This window comes from Nomascus leucogenys, chromosome 17, assembly GCF_006542625.1.
Source record: "Nomascus leucogenys isolate Asia chromosome 17, Asia_NLE_v1, whole genome shotgun sequence".
Classification (NCBI taxonomy): domain Eukaryota; kingdom Metazoa; phylum Chordata; class Mammalia; order Primates; family Hylobatidae; genus Nomascus; species Nomascus leucogenys.
In genome coordinates, this window is record NC_044397.1 from 63,290,668 (window position 1) to 63,312,754 (window position 22,087).

At 40.7% G+C, this 22,087-nt stretch overlaps 1 protein-coding gene across 2 annotated transcripts in view; it reads left to right on the forward strand.

Annotated features, from left to right (window-relative positions):
* The window catches only part of GLI3 (GLI family zinc finger 3), a 276,407-nt gene that overhangs the window by 149,977 nt on the left and 104,343 nt on the right, over nucleotides 1-22,087 (forward strand). For both annotated transcript variants that reach the window (XM_012496984.2, XM_030796692.1), the window contains one exon: nucleotides 11,078-11,183. In XM_012496984.2, the coding sequence (XP_012352438.2) occupies nucleotides 11,078-11,183 (106 nt within the window). The remainder of the gene's footprint in view (nucleotides 1-11,077; nucleotides 11,184-22,087) is intronic.

The following is a 22,087-nucleotide window of genomic DNA, read 5'->3' on the forward strand; positions in this document are numbered from 1 at the left end:
TTGACAAAAAAAAAAAAAAAAAAAGTAGATGGTGGTGGGGGCAAAGGGCCCCTGTCATTTCTGTCATGAGCTTTTAAACTTTTGACCTCCAACCTTTTGTGTCAAAGAGCTTTTTCCATATGGGTGTTAGCAGCCTAATCAAGTATCCTGAATTCACTGGAGCCATCAGTGTTTCCCTGATGAGAAAGGGCATTCCGAGTCCAAAGGTCCCAACCAGGAGTGTGATTGCTGAGCACCCATCAGTGTCTGCCCTGTCTTAGAGGTGGTGGCGTGGGGTAGGGTGGTGAGGTGCCCACATGAAGTTACTCACTGCCCAGCAGAAGGCAGGCAGCCTGGTCAGGCTGGAAGCTGCCCTTCAGAGTGCTAGGATTTGGTCCAGAGTGTGCATGCATCTGCTGGGCCTTGGCCCTGGGCTCACTCTGAACATGGGAAGCATGCAAAAACCTGCACAGGGAGGATTCCAAAGAGGAGACAGCCCATACCTGTGGGTTCCCCTCATTTTGCCTGTTGTTGGAGGCCCCTTAGGTAGATGGAAGTGTCCTGCAGTTTCCAGTAGGGATGGCTGGCCTGGTCCACCACTGTCATTGCGTGGCCTCAGTTTCCTTTCATGTCTTTCCTCCCCCTTTTCACCTTTCCTAGAACAGACGTTTATTGAGTTCCTGCTGGGTATACACGGATAAGTGGGCCTCTTCTGCCCTCACACCCCAGACCTCCTGGGAGGGAAAGAAGACAGTTCTGACTTGTGGGTGTGTGCACCCTAGCAAGGACTCGTCCCCATATTGCCTGGCAGGAAAGGCAGCGTGGTGTGCTCACTCCCATGGCTGTGTTGGTATAAGCTCCGTATTAAGTAAATGCGTGCTTGTCTGAGGAAGTGCACTGAGGGTGAGCACAGGGCCCTCAGAGGGCAAGGCGGTGGGGAGGACATGATGCGGGTCCAAGTAGAATTCCTTGGGTTGTCCCTACCGGTTCCGGCCAACCTGAATTATGGAGAAGGGAGGAAGGAGCACGCGATCCCACGGAGCCCCTGGGAAGCCTGACGGAGGGGGTGGTGTTTGTACTGAGTCTTGAAGAGGGGGTAAGACTTGGGTAAGAGGGAATTTGTCCTCAGCTGAGGGGACACCGTAAGCCATGAAGTGCATGGTGCCTGAGGGGGCACTGACTCTCGGATGGGGAGGTGTCCTGGACAGAGCTTGGTGGCTGGGGCCTGAAATTCACGGTGAAGAGCTTGGGCTGGAGTGGAGAGGCTATCTTGGGCTACTATACATTTTGGGAGAAGGGAGGGATATGGTTCAGACTTGGTTTTAGGGATGCTGGTGTGGGGAGTATAGTTTAGATAAGCTATGATAAAAAGCCTTAACTCTGACATTGTTGTGTCAGGAAGTAGAATGTCTAAGAGCCCTGGTCCTGAAGTAAGAAAGACACACAGCTCTACTACTGTCTCCCCATGTAACACTGGAGAAGGTCAGTTTCCCCATCCATAAGAATGGGCATATGAATAGTGCCTGCTTCTCAGGGTCAGGCCGCAGGAAGAAATAAATGAGGTGAATCTAAAAGGCACTGCACATTGCCTGACCTGCATTAAAGTATTCAGTGAATTGCACTTGTGCTCATCATGATTGTTTTATTATTTTTCTTAATTACTATTTATGGGGCAAACCTTGGAAGACCTTTAGTTGTTGATTGACAGGAACTGCAGATGGAGTGGATGGTCCAGATAAAAGAAGCAGAGTCAATAATCCTTCAGAGCTTCTTGCCTGGTTTTGAGCAAAATGAATGTGCCTTATTCATTTCTTAATTGCTACAAAGTTGCCAACCAGCATACTCTTGAAATACTGCTGGTCTTCCAGAGACTTCCAAATATTTCTGGAAGTGATTCTTTATGATTGGTGGCAGCATTCTCTCTTGTGCAACTGTGAAGACAAGGGTAAACCTCTTGATATGCTGAGCCTGAGCCCCGACAGTCTCTGGCAGGCATGCGTTTGTGCTGCCTGAGAGCTCCTCAGGGTTGCCGCCTCCCAGGCAGGATTGACAGTTCATGAAGGTACCTGGGTTTCCCTGCCCTGGCAGGGATCACGTTTGAAGTGCCAAGTCCGGTGTGCTCTGGTATTGGAATAGAAAGAGCACCAAACTTGCATCATAAGGCCCTAGTTTTATGCAACACTGGGTAGATCATTTAGCTTTTTTGAGTGGATAATAAAATTTTCCCTTCTTAGTTCTCAGGATTGTCTTGATAATAGAACTTAAAAAAGAAACAAGACTTAGGAGAATAATAATAACGTTTTGGGAATGCTTATTTTATGTCAAGAGAATTCCTTAAGAAGATGTATACTATTATAAAATATACTATGTTATTTTGCTTTCACATCCCCCTACTTGCTTCTGCTAGTTTTGCAACACTGAAAGCTCTTTTTGCAGCAGATTAATTTTGAATAGAATACAACTTCCAGACCTCCCCTTTGTGGATCAGTTGTTGGTTTCCTAACTAAACCAGGCTTAGTTTAAACTTCTGATTCTATTGACTCTAGGGTCTCCGTAGTTAGATCTGAGATAACCAAACACTTTTTATGGAAAAATTTCCTCTTCTGCTTTCATTTCATAACCATTCGAGACCAGCCTGGCTCACTTGGTGAATCCTCGTCTCTACTAAAAATACAAAAATTAGCCGGGCATGGTGGTGGGCACCTGTAATCCCAGCTACTCGGGAGGCTGAGGCACGAGAATCACTTGAACCCGGGAGGCGGAGGTTGCAGTGAGCTGAGATTGTGCCACTGCAGTCCAGCCTGGGCAATAAAGTGAGACTCAATCTAAAAAACAAAACAAAACAAAAAAAAAGAAAAGTCCCAATGTATATTTTTAGAGCTATAACTGTGACTTTTGAATTTTGTGATACAAAAATACAGTCATTGATTTAAAAATTTGTCACTAGTAACTGATTTCCATTTTTAATTTCCAAGCTTATTTATTGTCACTGAAAATACACCATTAGCATATTTCAAAGTAAACAGATTTGTCACTTTTAAGTGATTCTTTTATGTTTGCATGTGATTTCCCTGAGAGAGTTCTGCAGTTCAGCTAGAATGGATGTAAACCTTTCCTTATTTCTCTTTGCTGCCTTTCCCTCTGGTTATTTTTTCTCTCTTATCCTGGCAGGAAAGCTGAAAACAACAAAAATGTTGGATGCATATATGTGGAATCACAGGCAAGACACATTCCAGAGTCTCTGTTTGGAAGGATATGGTTGGTCAGCCAGTAGGTAGATGTGGTTCTCTTTCTACCACTGGGCATCCACTGGATGTGATCTTGAAGGGAGAAACATGCAGACTTACAGACAGAAGAAGTTAGAAGTTTCCAGAAAGGGGCGAGATCAATTGTTGGTTCATGACTGAGGACATACTTGAAGCAGTAAAGGCAGAGGTTTCTTCTTCTTTTTTTTTTTTATTATACTTTAGGTTTTAGGGTACATGTGCACAATGTGCAGGATTGTTACATATGTATCCATGTGCCATGTTGACTTCCTGCACCCATTAACTCGTCATTTAGCATTAGGTATATCTCCTAATGCTGTCCCTTCCCCCTCCCAGGCAGAGGTTTCTTTTGTCAGTTCACTTGCAGAGGACCATTTGGCATTTTCTTGTGGGAAATACATGATCACATTTGTTGAGGAGCACAGAAGGTATCTATCTGACTGTTTAAAAAAAAAGGATGAATTGTGGGTGTGACCAGAGTGTAGTGATGGGTAGCATTTAGGTCTAAAATACTAATTAGTTTAATAGTCTGCATGCTTACACAAAAGAAATTGTAAAAAGCTTGCTATTTGAGTAGTGGAGAATGTCCGTGGAAGTTTATAGACCAGGAGACAAGACTGTCGGGTAGTTGCCAGAAGTAAAAGCTTATTGGGTTTTAGAAATAGCTTAGTTTTTGTTGTTAATTAGTGTTTTATGTAAACTTGTATTTGTTTTACTTAATTTATAAGACAACTTAAATTTTCAAATGCTTAGCTACTGCTATTATTGCTAGATATATGGTTAATTTCATCCATTATCTTGAAATTTGTCTACTTGTTACAGGTTTTGCTAAAATTAGATGAGATGTCTATTGATTAATGATTAATATGAACACTTTTACTATATTAAGTCAGTCACACAAGTTGGCATATGAAGAAAGTGCATTGAAAATATTTGACGTACTTAGTGTTATCGCTTAAACAACACAATAAAGAAAAAATTGATATATATTTTTTTCCAAAATGTAATAATTTCTGCAAATTACTTTATCATGGTACACTGGAATAGGGTTTGTCAACCTTTTTCCATAAAGGATAAGATAACAAATATGTTAGGCCATGTGTTTCCTGTCTCAGCTGGTCAGCTCTGTTGTTGGTGTGGGAAAGCAGCCATAGGCAATATGTAAGCAAATGAGTATGGCAGTATTCCAATAAAACTTTATTTGCAAAGCAACCTAAGTGTCCATCAACAGATGAATGGGTAAAGAAAATGTGGTACATATACACAGTAGAGTACTATTCAGTCATAAAGAAGAATGAAATCCTGTCATTTGCAACAACATGGATGGAACTGTAGGTCATGATGTTAAGTGAAATAAGCCAGGTGCAGAAAGAACTTGATCTCACTTATTTGTGGGACCTAAACATTAAAATGATTGAACTCAGAGAGATAGAGAATAGACGGATGGTTACCAGAGGCTAGGAAGGATAGTGGGGGTTGAGCAGGGAGTGGGAATGGTTAATGGGACAAAAAAATAGAAAGATTGAATAAGACCCAATGTTTGTTAGCACAGCATAGTGACTATAGTCAAAAGCAATTTAATTGTACATTTTAAAATAACGAAGAGAGTATAATTGGATTGTTTATAGCACACATAATAAATGCTTGAGGTGATGGATACCCCATTTGCCCTGATATGCTTGTTATGTGTTGCATGCCTGTGTCAAAATATCTCATGTGACCCATAAATATGTACATCTACTATGTACCTATAAAAATTAAAAAATTAAAGCATAACTTTATTTACAAAAACCGGCCCACATGTGATAGTTTGCAGATTCCTCCTATAGCATATACTCTTCAAGTTAAGGCTCCTGCCATTGTGTAAAGTGAAAAAATAATAGATAATTAAAAAAAAAGATTCAGGGCATTTCTACAAGATTTCTAGAGTATGCTAGAGCCACAGCTTCTTTAAACTTGCATTACCCTATAGAAGATCATATAAATGTCTCATTCTGATGATTCTGGAGGAGTTTCTAACCCCACATAATATGCTTGTGAGACCAGAAAAAAGATTCCTAGTGCTCCATGAGGTGATGCCATGGGGATTCTGCCCAGCAAGTCCTCAGCGGGGCCCTGTGGGGTAGCACTCCTTAGATTCCGCTCGCATAGGTCATGGCGGGCCACAGACTGCCTTGCTCAAAACACGTTGCTCTAGACTCTCCTTGTCAGGTTACCTGGGGTGTCCTCAGAGGGCGGATCAGCTCATTTCCCGTGCCATGTCATCCATAGGCAGGAATTGCAAGGTTGTCTGAGTAAGTAAGTCAGTCTGCGTCTTGGAGTCAGTCCAAATGGCCTCCCACAGTGCACTGAGCCCTGGAAAAAGGTCTTGCAGGCATGAGGATGATGACTGGAGAAGCTCCGTGGTGGGAAGAAACAGTGATGAGGCCTGGGCTGCCTCTCTACCATCTCACTAGAGTGAGTTCCTTGGCAGTCGAATCTCTCATTCTCTCTCTCTTCTCTCCCTCTCCTGCTTGAGACCTTTCATTTTATAGAAGCTGGATGGTGATTTTGGTTGTAGCATAGAGGATGCTGTTTAATGATATTTCTGCTGATGGCACATGATTGAATGAGTTTGAGGTGACTGGCCATTCCTACAGGCAGGGCTAACTCTAATGACAGAAAATCATCTCTAGCTCTGGTGTTGAGTAAATTCCAAGGCCAGGGTGCAGACGACTTCAGTATTTAAATCACCCATGAGGACTTCTGCACTTGGCAGTTTACTCTTGCACTGTTTCCCGGACACTTTCAGACCATTCAAGTATCATTTGGTGAATTACTCCTTCAGGGCACTAACTGAGAGACTTTGATCTCTCTTTTTTAATCTGCAATTTTTGTATGTAAATTTCAAACCTTAAAAGACAGTTTCCCAGGATGGCATCCAAGAGATCTTATAGCCTGAGGATACTATAACTATTTCTTGGGAGAAGGATGCAACTAGAGATAAATCTCCAAGTGTCTTTCTCGGTTATTCTCTGGCTACAGGTTTTATGATCAACCCAGGCTGTTGTGAAGAGACCTAAAAATCAATGCCTCTCATTCCTAATGAGACCCTTAATGCCCAACGTGATGACAGCCAGTGTGAAATGGAATACTGACAACTCTACCCAGCACAAATATTTTTGCTATGCATTTCAATTTAAACATGTGTCAAGCCAATTACATATTTATAGGGTTTAAAGACTATTCCATTCAAGCCTGGGAGAGTACACACTCTTCAAATCTCTGTTTAGTGTAAGAGGACTCGGGTACAATAGTCAAACCTCTCGCAGGTCTGTAATAAATCATCTTTGCAACCATAAGCATGTACAGTTGACTGCTTACCACTGCTCCACAGACCCGCCCCCACCTGGTAGAATTTTAATTCCCTCAGTAAAATTGATTCCACCAGTTCTGCACATTATTCTCCCTGTCTTCCATTTACCCCGTTAGTTTGCTGACAGTAGAGTACACAGCACTTAGCAGCTGGTTTGTGGAGCCATCAGTCAGGAAATTGTATGATAAATAGGAGGTAGCCAGGTTTCGTGGCACTTCCTTCTGCTTCAGCAGTTTTCGCCTGACTTTGGAGAAGTCATCATGTGGTGTTTTGTCAAGGGGCAGGGCAGGAGATGGCTGCGGCGCAGTAACTTATTACACATACGCTTGAGTTATGATGCGTCACAGCTGCGCTGCTCATGTGTAAATAATAAACCGCGAGCTGGGTAATTATGGCGGCTCTGGTGACAAGGGCCTGTTCTCGTCATGTGGGTTTTCTTGGACAGCTTTTTGGGCCGGTGATGGAATATGCCGTTGAGCCACATAGAAACGACAAACCGAGACGCCAGCGAGGCAAGTACTCAACGTTTGAGGATTCAGGAGCATTTTTCGAGAAACGTGTTAGGATTAATGTCATGGGATCCACGTATGTTACAGGACATGCCCATACTGCTTTTCATTCTTCATTTATCCTGTTAAGCTATAGTCGAGCACGTCTTGAATTGGAAGAGGGGTGTTCCATTGCATTTTCCCAGAAAGTGGCTTAAGAGGTGTGATTTCTACTAATAACCAACACAAGGTATAATTGTCCACACAGACTTCTGCAATCCAGGATAAGTTATTTTAAATGTAATCAAGAGGGGAAATGTAGAAACAGTGAGACACTTAAACCAAAACCAGATGTCTTTGGTCAAATCAGATCTTATCCATTAATTTTCTGTTCTTTATTTAAACATAATTCTCGAATGCAGAATTCATAAATTTTCTTGGGACATAAATAAATGTTAAGAATTTGGTGCAAACAGTGTTATAAGACGCATCACATATTTTCAGTCAGAATTAACTTTTAAATTCACAGAACACCGTGGACTCAACAGTGAGAAATGACTACTTAGTGTCCCAGTAATTGTGTTTTTTATTTTCCTCTCAAATTTATTGTTGCAGTGCTAGGTCATTTTCTCCTTTATTCTGAAAGAGGGAGAGAGGGTGAGAGAAAATTTAAACCCTGAAAGAATAATTTCTTGAAAATGAGAAGATGGCAGTGTCTTTTAAATGTCCATGATAGCACTGTAGGTTTTCCTTGAGGAAGATAATTTTATACTTGTTGGTTACACGCTTTTGATTTTATGGGATTAACTGGTTGGTCTTCACTCCGTACATGTAATCACTGCAACTTCATTATAAACACTCATATAAAAGATTGCGACTGTTACTTCGGGGATATATGAGGCATATATTAAATGTGGAATAAATTCACACATTTTGAGCGAAAAACATGGTTTTGTACTTTGTCATAATTCATAGTTGCACCCACATAGAGAAAACCAGATACAGTTGACACCCACTTACCTGGTGGAGAGAATTTCATCATGCAGAACACAGCCAAAAGCCATGAAATAAAGAAGTGAAAATACCTTCCAACTCTGACGTAGTTGTCAGTATCCCTCAAAACAGCCGCATAAACTGGTGCATGTGCGATGCCCTGAGGAGATGGGTAAGACTTTATGAATGCTGAATTCACACCCTGTTCTAGTAAGTTTATTTCTCTGATTGCCAAGAGCAGATGATGGGTGTTAAGTAAGAAGTCTGCAGGGGGCATGCATGTTTGCATCGGCAGTGATAGCTGAAAGGTGCGGAAGAGAAAGAAGAGCCACCCCCATATTTCATGGCCATCCACCCTCACCCAGCTTTGAATCTGATCGATTTGGGTTTGTTTTAAAGTTTAAAATCAGTAAACATAAACTAGTATATGTCAGACTTTCAAATGAGTGCAAAAGATGACCCCACTTGATTTTATGTTGTTTTAAGAAGGGTGCATAATTTCCTTTGAAAATGGTTAAATGAGATGGAATATTTGGCTCTACAGAGGGTGGCTTTTAATTGTCAAGATGGCTGAGCTATGTGCAGCAATGAAGGTGCCAACATTGCTGAATAAACATTCAACTTAAACTTTCAAACTTACCAAATCAACTTGCAATATTTACATTACAAAGAATAATACCTACACCCTTTCATATTAACTACTAAGTGGTAAACTTAAAATATAATCAATTTTTATATGGACTTTACAAAATGTATAAAGTGTGATAAATGAGGCTGGGTGCAGTGGCTCACGCCTGTAATCCCAGCACTTTAGGAGGCCAAGGCGGGTAGATCACGAGGTCAGGAGATCAAGACCATCCTGGCTAACACGGTGAAAGCCTTTCTCTACTAAAAATACAAAAAATTAGCTGGGCATGGTGGCGGGCGCCTGTAGTCTCAGCTACTCGGGAGGCTGAGGCAGGAGAATGGCGTGAACCCGGGAGGCGGAGCTCGCAGTAAGCCGAGATCCAGCCACTGCACTCCAGCCTGGGCCACTGAGCGAGACTCCGTCTCAAAGAAAAAAACAAAACAAAACAAAACAAAAAAACTGTGATAAATGATCAGGTCATTAGTATATCCCTCACCTGTTGAATTTTCAGCATTGTTGTATATCACGATACTACAGTGACAGTGATACAAGATCAAAGTGATTCCTTCCTCTTTCCATGCCACCCACTCCCTCCCTACTCAATCTTATGACAGTCACAAAGTACAGTGAGTCATTGACATTTCAGTAAAATAGTCCTCTGGGAAGTTTTCTAGATTCTAGATCTGGTGGTAAACTGTAGAATTACAGCCTCGGGTCCTTCCCTGGTAGACCACAGAGCTTCTATGAATGCTATGCTCATTGTTTTTTTTTATTCTTACTGGATTTTTTTCTTCATAAACAGAGTCTTAGATTCTTGAAGGCAGCAGGGACAAAATCAAAACAAGGGAAGTAATGTACTATAACTTTAAAAACATGTTTGTTGTGCTTATATTCTACTAGTTGCTTGTTGAAGAAAATTTGGAAATAGAGAAATGGGTAGGGAAGAAAATCAAAACCACCTGAATTCAACATTACACACATCTAATAATCATCCTTTTCCACCCAGTTGGGATGGCGGTGTTGCCGACCTCAGGGGATGCAGCTGACTTCATCCTAATCTGTGTGTTTGGCATGGCCCCTCAGCCTCTCGCACCCCGTGGGGACGCTCTGTGCATTCTTAGGTGGTCGATCAGAACCTGTCCACGGAGAGGGGGCCCATTTGGAATTGCCTTTAGAGACTGCTACCCTCAGCACCAGGGCAAAATAACTGGAAGCCATTCTGAGGCTCGTGGGTGTACACACCAATCCTCAGCAGCGTTAGCTCTGGGCAGGCTCCCAGCATGACCAGTATGGACCCGTCACATTTGAAGAACATGTCCTGGCACATTTTGCTGTCGTATTTAGTTTCATAGCCATGGAGTCAAACCTCCAAGTTTTGGACCCCTTCATTTTGTTTCTTGAAACTTGGGAAAACCTTGACTCATCAGTCATGCTTCTAAGTATAAAATCTGTTAAAACTCTCTTCAGTTTTTACAGTGAATCACTATTTTTTTTTAATAAAAGTTTATTTTCAGCGACAATGGGTGTGAGTTACTAGGAGTAAGTGGGGGTGGGAGAGCTATTTTTAAGGAAGAGCACACACCCAGCAGCTCAGGAACCCGCAGCGTTGGACTAGGGAAAGGCAGAAGCAGGAGGGGGCCTGGGTCCAAGGTGAATGTTAACACTACCTTGGGAGGAATTCCCTGAGTTTGGCTCTAGATGTCTGTGAGTCTGAGTGGGTCAGCTTATCTCTTCCAGGAAGGCTGCACAGTATTTCCTTGGACAGGGCATAGATTTGCTGCCTTTGTGTGGGGACTATGGAGGCCTAGCCCAGGCCAAGAAGGAGGGGAATATGTATTTAAGTTAAAAAGGAAAGAAGCACATGTATGCGTGTATATATCAGCCACAGATTCTAGCGAGCCTTTCCACTCTTAAAAGTATGGTGAGCATGGGAGAAATGAAACAGGTGTTTGTATTACAGTGTCTTTGTCTAAAACTTAACTTGACAATGTAGTTTTATTTTTCAAATAAGTGTGTTCTAATCTGTTCCCCTTGGCTTTGTGGCTCCCTTCAGCCCTTCTCCTCTGGTCAGCCTGTCTTTCAAGATAGGGATCCTACGTCGTTCCTCTCTTTCTTGCTTTCGTGTCTGGGTTTGAGTTGCAGTCAATCCCAGGCTCTGCCTTCTCAGGTAGGTGCAGGCACTACTTACTCAGTCATACTGCTGCAGTACCTCACAGAGCCTCATAACTAATCTTAAAGAGTTCTTTTACAAATTCTTAGATTAAGTGTAAGTAGTGAAGATATAATAGTATAGCAATGTTGCTTTGTGAATCGGAATGCTGTTCGAAAGTGTTCATTTGATATAAACTGGGCTCTCTCTTTTTTTCAGACCCTCCTCATCTTTTCCCTGCCTTCCATCCTCCTGTACCAATTGATGCCAGACATCATGAGGGCCGTTACCATTACGATCCGTCTCCGATTCCTCCATTGCATATGTAAGTATTAACACTTTCCTCATTAATGAAATGGAATGAGATACTGGCTTTTACCATCTCAGGACTTTTTGTTAATGGCACGTCCACTGGGCTTTGAAGATGTGACAGAAGTGTAAGATTTACTTTTGAAATATAGCAAGCCTATCTGTTCGTGGGTTCACTGAAGCAAATCCCTGCTGCTTCCTGAGGAATGCCTGTCATACTAGGTAGCCGACAAGTATTTCCTATATATTTTACTGACATATGTTCTGTGGGCTGTAAATACTAAATTAAAAAGTAAAAGCCTAATGGAAAGTTACCACTCAGAATATGTATTTGGTCAACATTAGGTTTGAAGTTTGTTATGTTCAAATTTCTGTAACATGAAAGTCCTTTTCTGGGGATCACAAGGAATTGTAGTGAAATTTTTATGGTAAATTTTCATAGCCCCTATGTAAGTAGACCAAAAGTCACTTGATTGATGGGAATGTCAGCCAAACAAAATGGCAAATGTGATCGAGCACATGGTTTACAGAAAGATAAAAGGAAAGAATGCTAGTGATAACATACATTAGAAAAGGAAAAAGGAAATCTCTTGGAAATAAATACCATCTTCTTTGGTTTGGAGGAAATAAAGGATGGTGGAGTTGCAAAGTAAAACAGTATTCTTTTGTAGTACTGTCCAGTAAACTGTCATGTACCATAATAATTGGAGCCACTCTCTGGGTTGGGCTGTCCCTTGCTAACGGCCTTGATATATACATTTAGTCATATCTAATAATCACCCTTTATTGTGAGACAGTAAAGTTAGAAAAGCACAAATAATACTTTGAAGAATAATGCTGGTTATTCAGATGGTAGATTGCATCTCCGTGGCTATTAGTTACAGCTGTGTAATTACATATTATGCCAAAGAAAAATGAAGTTGTTTTAAAACAAGTCCTCCTCTGTGAACAGAATTAATTGATATTAACAATCCTAACTACATGCCCAAGTACACATATAATATTTTACCAACAGTTTTTTGGATCCATCTCCCATTACTGAATTGTAATTTCAGAGCAGATTTGCCTGGAGGTAAGTAATAAATCTGTGTTGCAGACTTCTATAAGCATTAAAGGAGAAGTGGGTATTTATAGAGAGAGAATGCAGAAACTTGTGACTTATCCTTTGACTTTTCACTGGAACACAAGTAAGTATTTACAGGGTTCTGAAGCCTGCTAAAAATACCCTCTAATAAAACCAGGAGGCCAATTTAAAATTCTCTATACAAAGGGAAGGAAATTCCTAGTTCAGCCTGAAACATGACCTGTAATTCACCCCATTATACAGAGGTTTTATGATACAGATGTGACCACATGGATCTCAGATGAGGATCTGCCCCATGGTTCAGAGCATGCAAGGGCCAGATAGACCTTGGAGACATGGATGGCTAATTCCTCCCAGACTGGAGCCTTTGTAATGTAGTTAATTTAAGTCAGATTTTCTATGGAATTTTGGAGTTCTTCATTCTTTCAGAAATGATGTTCTAGAGCAATTTTTTAAAATGAGTTTATATAACAGGCTGAACTATTTCCTCTGCATTCATTATAGTTTGTCTTGTAATTAAATTCAAACATGAATTTATCAATAAAAATCCCAAGTCTTGGTTCTATGGCAGAATATAACAGCAAGCCCTCCTGTAGCCCCCACTGTGTGTTCTAGGCCCTGCTTACTGACCTGCATTGGCCCATGGTGATAGCATCACAAGACAAGATGGGTCACATCTGGACCATCCTCGTAGACAGAGTCGGGGGAGTCACATTTCAGGTGTGACTGTTGAGCTGGGTTTTCTTTGGATTTTAGTTCTTCCTGCTTTTTTAGCCAGGCTTTGGATACTTTACTAGCATCTGACTAAATGGTTCTCTAGCAGCCTAAATGTATAATTATCAAAAAGGTTGATAATGTAAAGCTGATGGATGATCCTGAGCCTCAAAAGGGAAGTCCTGGAAGATTCTGAGAGGGAATATCATTGCTGCGGGCACAGAGAATGGTGAGCTTATGGGTTTGTGGCCTCCTGGGACTGCCTGGTTTTAGTGCATTCTGGCAGGGCCCTGGGTGGACGCTATGCTTATGAAGTGGGCCCCAGCAAGCTGGGGCATGTCACGCCTCTGTGTCTTTGTGACTGACATTCTGTCTGCGTTGGTCTCAGTGGCCTTCCCTCTCTGCATGGTGAACTCCTGCTTATATTCATCCTCAAGGCCTAATTTAAGGGCCGTCCCAGAGACTGTTTTTGTAGCACCTTGCATGTAGCTTTATTGTGATGCTTTTCCTCTTGCTTGGTGATTTTTTGTTAACGGTCACTGCTCCCTGCTAGTTTCATGGGCAGTGCCCAGCTCTTGGTCAGGCACTTTGTAAAAGGCACTCAGTGGACACTGACATTGGCCCAGTCTGAGAGACGGTGGAGGAGCAGTCAGAGAGCTCGAATTCCTGTTCTTGTGCTGCCACTCTCTTGTGCTGTGCACTCTGGCCACTGACCTTTGCATGTATTGGTTTCGTAATGTGAAGATGAAGCTGTCTGCTGTACCCACCTCTTCAGATCACAGGGAGAGTTCAATGAAATAGTGTTCATGTAAGCGCTCTGAAAAGCACAGAGCTCTAAATAAATGCTGAAGGTTGACATTCCAGGCAGTGGGGGGCATGAAAAATACTGGGAGTTTCTATTCTGCCCTTGCTCAGTTATGAGTCCCTGGGTTGCTCTTGCACCTTCTGAGGTATGATAAGTAGACACCTGTGATCACCTTGAAAGTGGAGGCTAATCAAGGCAAATGTGGCTTGGTTATAGAAATCTTAAAAGCACATATTTGCTGAGGGATGAATCAGTTACCTAGGAAAGTAAAATCACTTCATCCAAAACTTGAATTCCAAACTGTTTGCTATATAATTGTCTTATAGAAAATGAGATCAAATGAAGAGTACTAAGTTTTTGCAATAAATATTTTTAATTATAAGAAGACAAAATTTGGAGATATTATCATTGTTTTGTACACACAATTGTTCTTCTGGTGCCAGCTTTAAAAACTAAATTACGAGTCTCCTAAAAACAAGGATTTGTGTTGATGGAAATGCCGACAGATCTCTGTTTAGAAGAAGGGCAGGCGCTTCTATAATTACGCTATCATATCCTATCATTAAAGATTCTATTGAAAGAGGTTTATAAATTGCTCCTCTTTTTAGATAAACCACCCTATATTAAGGCATCAACGATATGGTGCAGAATTAAATTAAAATCTCATAAAATGAAATATGTTTCGTATTAGCTGTTTGACACTTAATTTGCCTCTGAATGAGTAGAGGAAATCACAAATTAACCTGCCTTTGTTTTTCCAACCATGGCTTATTAGGTGTTAGAACAACTGCAATTACAGACTAATAATAACCACTAAGCCTTATAAATATGTACGGAAATACGTCAGTTTGTGTTAAGGAACCCAGTTTGTTAAATGGAATGCCTTCAGCTTGCGCTGCTTATTCTTACAGTGTTATCCACAGTTTATGGTTAGGCAGTGTAGAATGAGTACAGAAACTTGAATGGATTCAAATAATTTATAATTTATTGGCACTAGAAATAATTTATAATATAATGGCATTTTGCTTCTTAAATCAAAATTGTGAATTTAGACTCAGAACTTCTAAGTAGGACCTGGAATATAAGTATTATTATTCTCTGAGTTGTCACATAAAGGTTGTTATAAAATGTACAATTCCTGCATTGCATTTGTTTAATTCAAGTAATTTGAAAATTAAGAAACACTGGATATGAGGAATCTTCCCGTTTCCTCGGAAAGTTATTCTCACTGAATTCAGCAGGTCTTAGGCCCAATAAACAACTGGACTGTTGCTCTCTGTCTCCCTCTCTCTCAAATCCTTTGAGAGACTTGTTAAGCTAGATTGCAAGAAGTATAATGTTTTAGAAAAAATATCAGAGTGAGTCTACTTTATTAATGAGATTATTTTGTGCATTAATGAAAGAACCTGAATCTATACACATATACTCTTATTTTATGTGTATATTTTTACTTCTTGGTCTCCTCTGTATTTCCTGCCTTGCATTGTTGACATCAGGGCTGTTCCTTCCCTAACTCGAGGAGACACTATTGTATTCTATGGGAACAAATGATGCCTGCTAGGCTAAAAATAAGTACTAATTTTTAAAATTTCACTTGGGAATGTAGGCAATTGGTATATTACAGCCTACTACCCCAGAATACAATTGCATTGTCAAGTGACTACTTTCCACAGTAATAATTAAAGTACTTTCTCCCTTGCATTTTGAGTGTGTGTTTTTTGTTTTTTAGTGTTAGAGCTCAATTAAGCATGCTTCCTTTTTAAAAGTAGACATGGTGTATTTGTAGAAACCCAAATTATAAAGTAGCTTTAAATTCCAATTTGATTTCATTCATTTTGGATTTTTCTTGGGAAAAAGAAATGTAGCCCTTACGTACAATCTTTCCGAGCCAAGGTTTTCTAATTTATGGACCAGTATGAATTGAATTTCGAACTTTCTGTTTCATACTGAGATCTGCAATTCATTTTCCAAAGCAGGGTCCTTGGTTACTAATCCACTGCAATAATTAAGCCCCACCAATCTTCTTGCCAGTCGAGCTGTGAGCTGCTCTTGCTTTGTGCTGTGGATGTGAACAGTACTGCACCCCAAGCCAGCTCACACAGAGGCTGTTGCATTTCACCATCCACTTTACTAATCCACTTTCGAAAACCAGCTTTTCTGTCTTAGAGAAAATGAGCACTCATGTTCTGTTCTGTACGTCAGCCCTTTTTTTTTTCTTTGTTGAGTCAATGTGGCTCCTTCCAAGGCTGCCTGACACTCTCTGGAATCATTCCACCTAAGTAAGGAGAGCTGTTCTTCCCACTAAAAGTGGCCCACCTCCCTTCACCTCAGGGAGAGGACTCAGTACATGAAGATCATTAATATCAGCTGTGAGACAGAGTGTACTGGAAATAGGTAAGGCCTCGCCCCCGTAATTATGGCTGCCTGTTAGGGATGAGAGCAGGGAGATGAGAGGCAAGTTTGGCATATGAATAAATACATTTCTTCCCAGAGAGAAAAAGCTCTAAGAAAAGATATATCATTATGATAAAAGCTTAGAGAAGGAAATAGTAAGTAGATGACCAGGGCTACTACTGAGTTCCCCTCCCCCAAATTTAGCACGTTGCTTGTCCTGGTATTATCTTTACTGAGAGCTCACATACTTATTCCATAGGAGCCTCTTCAGTCTAGCTGCTTACTTAAAACACTATATTGGGCCTGTGCATGTAATAGGGATTTCATTCGTTGCATTCTCAGGGAAGTTTCCAGTAAAATATGGAGATTTAGTAAAATCTTATAATTATACTTGGGGGCATAACTAGTTTGGAATATTTTAATAGCGTAACTTAAAATTAACAAAGGAAAGTTATTCCCCCCTCCCCCCCCCAGCGTTTGCGCTTTACCATAAACATTATTAAGACTGGTAAAGTGTAATGACATATCAAATTGTAAACTCTAGCAAATACTGTAGCAAACCCTAACACACTCCCCACCCCACCCCAAAAAAGAAAAAGAAAACATGAACTAAATTATAATTACATCTCTCAGGGTGAAGACTATCTGTGTATTTCTTTGCATTTGCTAGGCTGAGCCCATGCTCTACACATGGTAGCTCCTAAATATTATTTTTAATGATGATAAAAATAATAGGTCACTTCTATGACCATCATTTTTCTTTTGTTTTTGTTTGAGTGTGTCACCTCATGCCAACAAGCTAGGATTCAAAAAATAAAAGCTGACTACTTTTGATAGAAGAGATTCTATTAATAGTAGCTATTGCCACTTCAAATGCTCTCCACTGTCAAATGAATTTCCTGATATTAAAGCAATTACTGGTCCCCTTATATGACTGAGTACTATTTAATGTATTGCTGCTTTCCAGACCCTACACATGGAAATAAAATGAATGAAATTAGCCATCTTAAATGAACAATTTAAGAAGACCATAGCAATATCAAAGATAAGGGCAAAAAAGAGATGAATAGACAATTCAGATGAAAAAATATATAATCATGACCATAGCTGACATTTTTGAATACTTACTATAGGCTAAGCACAATATTAAAGACTTTATGTAGTCATCTCCTATAATATTTATAACAACTCTGTGCTGGAGTTATTAGTCTCATTTTAAAGATATGGAAACCTTGACACAGAGAAGTTACCCAGCTGACAAGTAGGTAGTGCCATTGTGTTAACCCAGGAGGAGTCAGACTCCACACCCCTTGCTCCGGACTTCCATGCCTTGCTAGTGAAAATGAAGACCACAGACTTGGCTGCTCTAGTTTCTATTTCCTGGATGAGCACAACTATTTCTAACAGTACCTGATAGGAAGTTTTCAGTGTTACTGGCTGTCATTGTCTTCTGCAAATTCCCAAGGTCGAAATACAACAGTGTGTGAAGAGCCATAAAAAGCCACGTTCAGGCCTTTTGACCTAATATGCCTGTTGAGTAACCCAAAAATGAAATGCCTATCAGTCTTTGCTACTGTAGAATGTATGACACTAAACAACAGAACAATTTACATATTCAGCCACAGGAGTGGTTTGGTAAATTGTGATTCATCAACTGGGTGGAGTGTTGACCAATATTTAATCACATTTGAGAAGACTGTATTAGAACATGGGTAGATAATAATTAGTGATTATAGTGGTAAACCCAATAGAAGGGAAGCCATGTTAGAACACAATGTGTATCTGCCTAGAGCCTTCTTCCTTCAGATACCTATGGCTTGCTCCCTCCTTTCATACATTTCCCTGCTCAGTTTCTGCTTCTCAGAGAGGTCTTCTATGAACAACTATTTAAAACAGGGATTGGCAAACTATGGCCTATGGGCCAAATACGGTTCATGGCCTGTTTTTGTCAATAAAGTTTTATTGGAACACAATGACATTCCTTATTTAGTATTATCTATGGCAGCTTTAGCAATACAAGGGCAGAGTTGAGTAACTGTGACAGAGAATATGACCCTGGAATGCCTGAAAGATAAAGTTTGCCAACCTTGGTCTAAAATAACACCCCCTCTCCATCCTCACTCTACTTCTTTCTCCGCTTTATTTTTCTCTTTTTTATGAGTAATGCCATGTGTCATGTTTTCTACTTTTATGCTTTTCTACTGCTATTCTTCACATTTTTCACTGCATGTCAAATCAAAAATAAATGTCTTATTATTTGGTTATCATTTCTCATGATTAACTGAAAAAGTTTAAGGCCTGCCTAATTTCCAAGGACTATCTTAGGCCACCTACATACATAGTTTCCTCATAGTTAGGAAAAGATGGTTGAGTTTCAATTCCTAAACTTTTAAAATTCTGATGAGCGGGCACATAAATCCAGATCCGCTGATACACACTTTACTTTGCGTTAAGAAACAACCACAAAACAGATAAATTGTACTCAAAGGGCGTATACTCCTTTCTGTTTTGCAGTATTTCTAATGACTGAAATATTGAATTCGGTCCTCAGTTGCAGAGAAAGCAGGCCCTAATTATAGTGTATATTCAGAGAGTCTGAGCCCCAGCTTCTTGGATAAAATTCCTGTGTTCTTTGTGCTGTGCTCAGCAGCACGGTCCGGGAGCAGATATTGACTGAGGTATTCACGTTCACTGAACCGGAAGCCGCCGACTCTATAGAGGCTGCTGTCAAACCTGTTGCGGGGGCCTGGGAGGTACTGGGCTGTAACAGACTTTTTTCTTTGAGTACAATGCTTGCACTCATGTTAAGCCTGGCTTCAAAGAAAACAGAAATTTACTGTCGTCATTTTGTCTATTTTTTTAAATATGTGTTTGAGAAAATTGAACTTTAACAGAATTTGTCCCGATGGGAAGACACTTTGAGGTTAGGTTTATATGATGAATACTGCCCAAACTGAAGCTCCCTGCAGGCTTCCCTATGTGGCCGTCTCTCCCTCACTTAGGTAACAGAGCCCCACTTTTTTCACCTAAACAAAGACATGCCATTTCCTATAGCCACACTGCAAGCTGAGTTCATTTCAGACCTTTCCTCCGGGGAACAAAGGCCAATGACACAGGGCTGCCTGTCACTCATTGTTGTTATTGTTGCATCCCCATCCCTGCCCCAGGGAAAATCACACATCAGAAAGTAAATGTTAGCAGATATGTTTCCAGGAACCTGCTTGCTAACTTTTTGAATATGAAGTAACAGATTAGCCAGATTTTGGATCTTCAGTGATCCAAGCAAGCTAAGCACACTAAAAGGAAATAGGAGGAGAGAGGTGGATTTTGAAACTCATCCTTGGGAGTTCTGAGAAAACGTAGGGATGTTTTTGCAGATAGCTATACTGAAACAAATTTGAAAAATACAATCTTGGCCATTTTTAGTTTTGATATGGACTTTGCAAAAGGCAGACCAGAGCAAAAATGGGCATGATTATGTTCCAGTTCAGTAAAAATTAACAAGTTAAATGGCTTACTGGCCTGTATTTACCTCCTGTGCTGACTTAGCTAATTTGGTGACATTGCCTCAATTTTTATAACTCTGTGTTGAAAAACATCAAGTGCAATGCTAGAAATATACTCTGCCTCTTTTCTCTTGTGTGTGTCTACGCACATATGCAGGAAGAAAATAATGCAGGGAGAATGGTCAGAGTGGCAGGAACTGCCTTAGAGCATGTGAGTGCATTTCCAATAAAGATAAAAGTGAGTGTCTGTAACCCAAAGCCATAGGTTTTCTAAAATTCCATCACCTGATACTTTGGCATATGCAGCATCACACATGTTTATAAGTGACAGATATTTAAAATTTTCTTATGCAATACAGGGAGGTTACAGATTCACTAAAAGAAACTTCTCAGCTGGGACTCTTACAGGGAATGGAAGCCTAGCCCCAGACTGAAAATCTGAACTAATACCAAAATGAATTGTGTGTACAGTTGCCCTTGAAGGCATTCTCTTTTTTTAAGCCTTTTTTTTTTTTTAAGGTTCTCCCACACAGGGTCCCTCATTGCCGGGAAGCACCTGTAAATTGTTCCTAAGGAGCCCCGTGCATACCATGGCCAAGTCTAGTATGGCCTAGGTAGCCAGCCTAGGGGAGTCAGGTTAACTGGGCACAGTAAATGATTCCCTCAGGCCTGACAAAGTTAATATGTCTTTCAAAACCTGGGAACAAGTTACACGTGAAACAGGAAAACTGCCAATATTCTTCTAAATACATTCAAATAGTATCCAAATATTGCCAAGTTCACCATAAGTGAATAGTATCTCTGTCATCTGATGGGGAGTGGGGAGAGGGAAGCTCTAGGAGTTAAATGAATTGCCTCATTTGCAAAACAAATCACCAAACCATGTTGCTTGAATATGCTTTACATTTTTAAGACAGCATGGAAATAAACATTTCCAGTTTACTAAAATGCTTCTTGCCTCTGTTCAAAGTAATCTCTGCTTCCCCCACAGAGCAAAATCCCCATATTCCTAGCACCCATTGTTGTTAACATGTACGGTGCACACTAAGGAAAGTTTTCAGGAACAAATTTGAAATTTTAAGTTAGTAACATAAGCAATCAGACCTCTAAAGGGGCCTCTGATTTTTCATATGTTATTTGCCAGGGATATAACAGATTAATATTAGAATTATGTTGGATTATGTTAATACTTTTATTACCTGCCATGTTGATTTATTTAAAGTAAGTATTTTATGTTTTTTTAATATATCTTCACTATGTTACTGCATATGCATATGTACCCATACAGCGCTCACTTCTGTCTGTGTTCCTTGTAGTACTCTAAGCCTGTCCTTGGGATTAGTCAGCCAAAGACAGCCTGGTCTTCCATCTTAAAGGAAGTAGTCAAGAGGGGAAAAGAAGGTCAGCCTCAAGTATTTTAATCTTGTTTTAATGATCAAAGTCATTTCAGGGCTGCAGTGATACATGTAGTCATTGGATTGAGAGAAGAACAGTCCAAGTCAAGAGTCCACTGGAAATTAGAAGAGTGAGGCTGGAGCTGTGAGCAGAGGTGCAGCCTTCTTCAGAAAGCCACGCTAGGCTCCATTCTTGCAATTAAATAGCTGCACGGTTGTGGATGTCGTATACTGTTTGTGAGAGAGAATTTTCAAAGTTTAAATCCTTGAGCACTTCTGAAGTCTCTCTTCATCCTCTGGAATGTGGGGAGCAGGCTGTGGGGATCTGACCCAGGAGGTGGGTACACTTCCAAAGGCCTTTTCGTGATCTGAAGTGCAATCCAGAGATGCACTGCACCATATTTAATTTGTGTTAACCTCCCCACCTTTCCCCATCTTTTAACCAGACAAACAGGACTTTTTAGTTACTTAGGTTATTATTGGTGGTGGTTTCTGTGTTTGTTGGAGGAGGGAGTTGAGTTGGAAGTTGGGAGTTGTGAAAGTTGAATTGGAAGGAGTGAAAAGTAGAGTCCACCCCCTTCCCCCGAGTGTATTGGAGAGAAACATCCTTCCTTGGTCTGTTTGCTTTGCAAGGGTGTCCTTTGATGAGGTCTTTGTCCTAGGCACCCACTGAAGTTTCAGTGTACTCAAGCTTTAGAAAAGCCTATTGGCCCTTCTTTGTTTTCTTTGTTGAACTGTTTATTTTGCTTTCTTCCCATGAGGTTCCCTGGCCTTGCTCTGACAACGCTTTTCTGCATGAATTACATTCCTCCGAGCCACAAGTCTCCTAATTCTTCCAGTCCATTTGATTCCGGCCTGTGTGATTAGTCCATGGCTTCGATCCGCTGTGGGTCTCTGCCAAGCAGAGTGCTTGCTAAGTGCCCCTAACGTGGAGACCTAAAGACATTTTTTAACCTCATTAGTGAGGAGAGTAGTGCTTCATTCTAGTTTTATAACATGGCTACTCTTGAATCATTACTAGCC